Raw genomic sequence first — 3,853 nt, 5'->3', positions numbered from 1 at the left:
GGCTCTTCCGGGTGCGGCGCCAATGAGAACGGAGCGCACGTACCACGGCCACGCCCCCGGGATCACGCGCGGCAGCCTCGCCCGTCAGCCCGCCCCTCTCGACGAAGGGAAGCGCCGCAATCACCGCCTCAGCCAAAGCCTCCCATCCCCGCCTCAGGCAGCGCCCCGCTCCTCCGCCTCAGCCAAAGCCTCCCATCCCCACCTCAGCCAAAGCCTCCCATCCCCGCCTCAGGCAACGCCCCGCTCCTCCGCCTCAGCCAAAGCCTCCCATCCCCGCCTCAGGCAGCGCCCCGCTCCTCCGCCTCAGCCAAAGCCTCCCATCCCCGCCTCAGGCAGCGCCCCGCTCCTCCGCCTCAGCCAAAGCCTCCCATCCCCGCCTCAGGCAGCGCCCCGCTCCTCCGCCTCAGCCAAAGCCTCCCATCCCCACCTCAGCCAAAGCCTCCCATCCCCGCCTCAGGCAGCGCCCCGCTCCTCCGCCTCAGCCAAAGCCTCCCATCCCCACCTCAGCCAAAGCCTCCCATCCCCGCCTCAGGCAGCGCCCCGCTCCTCCGCCTCAGCCAAAGCCCCGCAATCCCCGCCTCAGGCACCGTCTTGTCGGGTGGGCTCTTGAGGTAAAGATGTTGGACACGGATAATATTTCTGCTTGACCCTCTGTTCTGGGGAATAAGTGATGCTTGTTGTGGATTCCCCAGTGCAGGTGACTGACATTCCTTCCTGGGCGCTGCTGGCTGCTGCTCCTGCCAGGTGAGATGCGGACACTGGGGAAGAGCAGGCGGTCAGTCCTGTTACACCGTGTTGGTCTTGTCCTGCCACCTGTGCCGGGGCTTGTGTGGAAATAAACTTTGACGAATGCGTCCCGTGCGGTTCCCTGGAGAGCAAATGATGCTCTGAGGAAAAACTAGAAGACATTTTGGGAATCCTGTTGTGAAGAAGTTCAGGAAAATTAAAATTGTTTTAAGATGCACTCCTCTCCTTGAAGGTTAGTTGGAACGTGTGCACGGAACAAACGTGGAAAAGTTAATGCAGATAGTGTATTCTGTTGTGCTTTATGTGCACAACACACCGCTGCAGGAGTAAATAAAAATAAATGAAGTAGCACAACCTGATGCCATACTCACAGCTGGGATGTGCCCCCCTCAGTCCTTCCAGTGCACTCCATATTGAAATCAGGGCTATCATTTTCGTGTCCAGAAGAATGACCAGAAACCCAGGAGTGTGTGAAACAAAACCTTTCTCTTGGTAGCTATTACCCCTTTTTAACCTCTATATTAGGAGATATTAAGAGATAAGGTAGATTGCAAGCAGGTGCTTCTGAACAGAGCTTACTTTTCTTAAACAAGCACTTAATGGTAGCAGTTTTCCTTTATAAGTTCTGTCAATAGAAATAAGGATGGATTTGTCTTTATGTAGCAAGTATTGGTTAAGAATGTATAGTAAATGAAGTATGTTAGAGGTTTGGGGCAAAACAATGATAGTACTTCCCTTATAAGCCTTGTCTGTATTATCTTGTTTATTTTTAGTTTTCCCATAATTTTGCACAATGTTAAATACACCGCTGTTTCTCAGTATAAATACCTTTGTAAGGAAACTAAATTTCCATTTGAGAGCTTGTGCAAAAAAAATTGAAGTTCTGCTCATGCAAAATAGTTTCTGCAGCCTTTTGTATTGTGACACTTCGGTGGGACTTGGTACAAAAGACACTTGAGCGTTTGGTAATGGGAGTTTGTTCATTCAAGGCAAAGCAGTAACATAATGAACCAGCCCATGTTTTCAGCAGGGCTGGGTAACTGCAGCTAGGGAGGTGTTGTGAGGGGATGGAAAGGGAAAGAAAACAACACAGAGGATGTGTAGAAAATGGTCTTTTATTGTTCTTTCATTGTTGTGCAGTTCTGTCTGAAGTGCTTAGCCCCTTTTGAAGAATCTCTTGGACTCAACTCCTTCATATACGTAGATCTGTTAAAAATGAGGAAGGAAAAATCAGTGGCTGGAATTGCAAAGTTTCATTTCCCAGATACAGTTCAGAGATTTTTAATTTTTTTAGAGGCAACTGAGAATTTTAACTATAGACAAATGAAGTTATTTAGCTTGAAGAAAATATTTTCTACTTTTAGAAAAGCTTTTAAAACTTTTTGTGTTGATTCTATTGCAAACTTGTGTGTAAATGACTACTTAACTCACCTGAACGAGTTCATCACCCACGATTTCTCTGGTTGCTTTAAGTACCTTTCCATTGTCTTTTCTGGTAAATGCGGCCACAAGTTTGTTTCCTTCCAGGGTCCAAGCACCCTATGATGGGAAAAAAAACCCCAAATGTTTTGCAACAGTTATGACACTGATTTGGTTTAAAGGCTGTAGAATGCTTAAAAGTGAAAAAATATTTAAACAGTGTAATAATGCTTTTTAGAAAGGCTGTAAAAATTAAATTTTAATAAAACCATTGGCTTATTTAAATGCATAATAGCCAACCTAGGTGTTTTTACTGGTCAATATACCTTATTTTAAATAATTGTATCAACAGAGACTTGTAATTTCTTGCAAATACCCACTCTGCACTCTAGGTGGTGGACTTGAGTATTAGAAGAAGTAAAATTGCAAATCACCTGGATTACATCTTGTGAAAATTGCTACTTGTTCTGCTTTTTGGGCTCTCTGGAACCCTGAGATCCATGGTACAGTGTTGAACCTTTAACAGTAAAGACTCCCTTGTGCTTTGGTGTGTAAGCTGCAAGCATTCCTGAACAGTCAGGTTCAGGAAAATGTAATGTAATTCAGAAGGAGAATTTAAATTAAAAACTAGGAAGACAAATTATTCATCTTCAAACTGCACATTATGAAGTCATTATCACATAATAATATTGAACTATGTAGGAAGACTCTTACAGAAAGTTCAGTGCCATCAGCCAGGCTGTAATCAAAGTTGACTCCCAGAGTGAATTCAATCTCTATATTTCGGAAGTTGCTGACTTCTTTGACATTAAATTTGTCCCCATTTTGTTGGATGGTGATCTTCAGATTATCATGGGCTCCCAGCTTTCTTTTCATCATGCCAACACCTAAAAAAATCAGCTAACAAAAGTCAGAAAAAAAAAACCCCAAACCTCTGGAGCATCATATTTATCTTTTTTAAATCAATTCTATGTGGCCAAGTGAGTTTATTCCAGCATTCTGACCCAAATATTTGTCCTTCAGCTTTCATCAAGGCCATGTTCACTAGTACACATATAATACAAATCACTGTCTTAACTGGAGCAGTTAGATTTATGTCCATATAATTCACACTTTGTACAAACATCAAGTAAATATTGGGATGTTAGAATTACTTGAATCAAGTGTTTCTCTGAAATTGAAGGATGATGATTTCCTCCCTGTTGAATTTTTAAACTGGTTTGGTGTTGTCAAAGTAATAGTCCAGCTATAGAATTCAGTTTCAAGTTTATCCATTCAGGTTGTCTGAGCCTTTTCCTCAAATCTAGACTTAGATATTCTTTTTTTTTTTCTGCTGAAATAAATTGGGAATTACTTAAAATGCTTAAGATTAACTCAGTGTAATTAAAATCAGAACATTTCTCATCATCTTCCCCCCGCCACCTCAGAATATTCTGAAAATAAATGCAGGGGCAGAGCAGCCTAGAGTGAAAGGACAGGCCTGAAGGTAGTTCTCAGAAAGTTTGGGTTTGTATTCAGCTGGAGTGATATTTTCTCTGTAGAAGGGATTAGAAAGGTGAGCCTTACCCAGTGCCTCCATGAACTTCTCATAGTTCTCATTTCTGTCAACTTTCCAAGTGCCGTCGAATGCCATGGCTGTGCCTGCAGGAGGGCTGCTCTGCAGGGACGAGTCTTTGCACAGGGAATT

General features: G+C 43.7%; 1 protein-coding gene across 1 annotated transcript; it reads right to left on the bottom strand.

The window, feature by feature from the left end:
- Positions 1-1,707: 1,707 nt before the first annotated feature.
- FABP2 (fatty acid binding protein 2) lies at positions 1,708-3,853 on the bottom strand. Its single transcript, XM_068187983.1, has 4 exons — positions 3,733-3,853; positions 2,881-3,053; positions 2,179-2,286; positions 1,708-1,953 (listed from the first exon to the last, which is right to left on the bottom strand). Exons 1-4 carry the CDS (start codon positions 3,797-3,799, stop codon positions 1,903-1,905), a joined length of 399 nt encoding a protein of 132 aa, XP_068044084.1. The 5' UTR covers positions 3,800-3,853; the 3' UTR covers positions 1,708-1,902.

Source organism: Anomalospiza imberbis, chromosome 4, assembly GCF_031753505.1.
Source record: "Anomalospiza imberbis isolate Cuckoo-Finch-1a 21T00152 chromosome 4, ASM3175350v1, whole genome shotgun sequence".
Classification (NCBI taxonomy): Eukaryota; Metazoa; Chordata; class Aves; order Passeriformes; family Viduidae; genus Anomalospiza; species Anomalospiza imberbis.
Note: the sequence above shows the minus strand (reverse complement) of the source record. Positions and strands in the feature narration are given on the sequence as shown.

What these genes read in the sequence shown, in the direction of transcription:
- FABP2 (XM_068187983.1), bottom strand. Translation starts at nt 3,799, where the DNA reads ATGGCATTCGACGGCACTTGGAAAGTTGACAGAAATGAGAACTATGAG. An exon ending in GAAGTTCATGGAGGCACTGG is followed by an intron (nt 3,054 to 3,732) that starts GTAAGGCTCACC and finishes TGATTTTTTTAG; the next exon opens with GTGTTGGCATGATGAAAAGA. An exon ending in CTGATGGCACTGAACTTTCT is followed by an intron (nt 2,287 to 2,880) that starts GTAAGAGTCTTC and finishes TTCCCATCATAG; the next exon opens with GGTGCTTGGACCCTGGAAGG.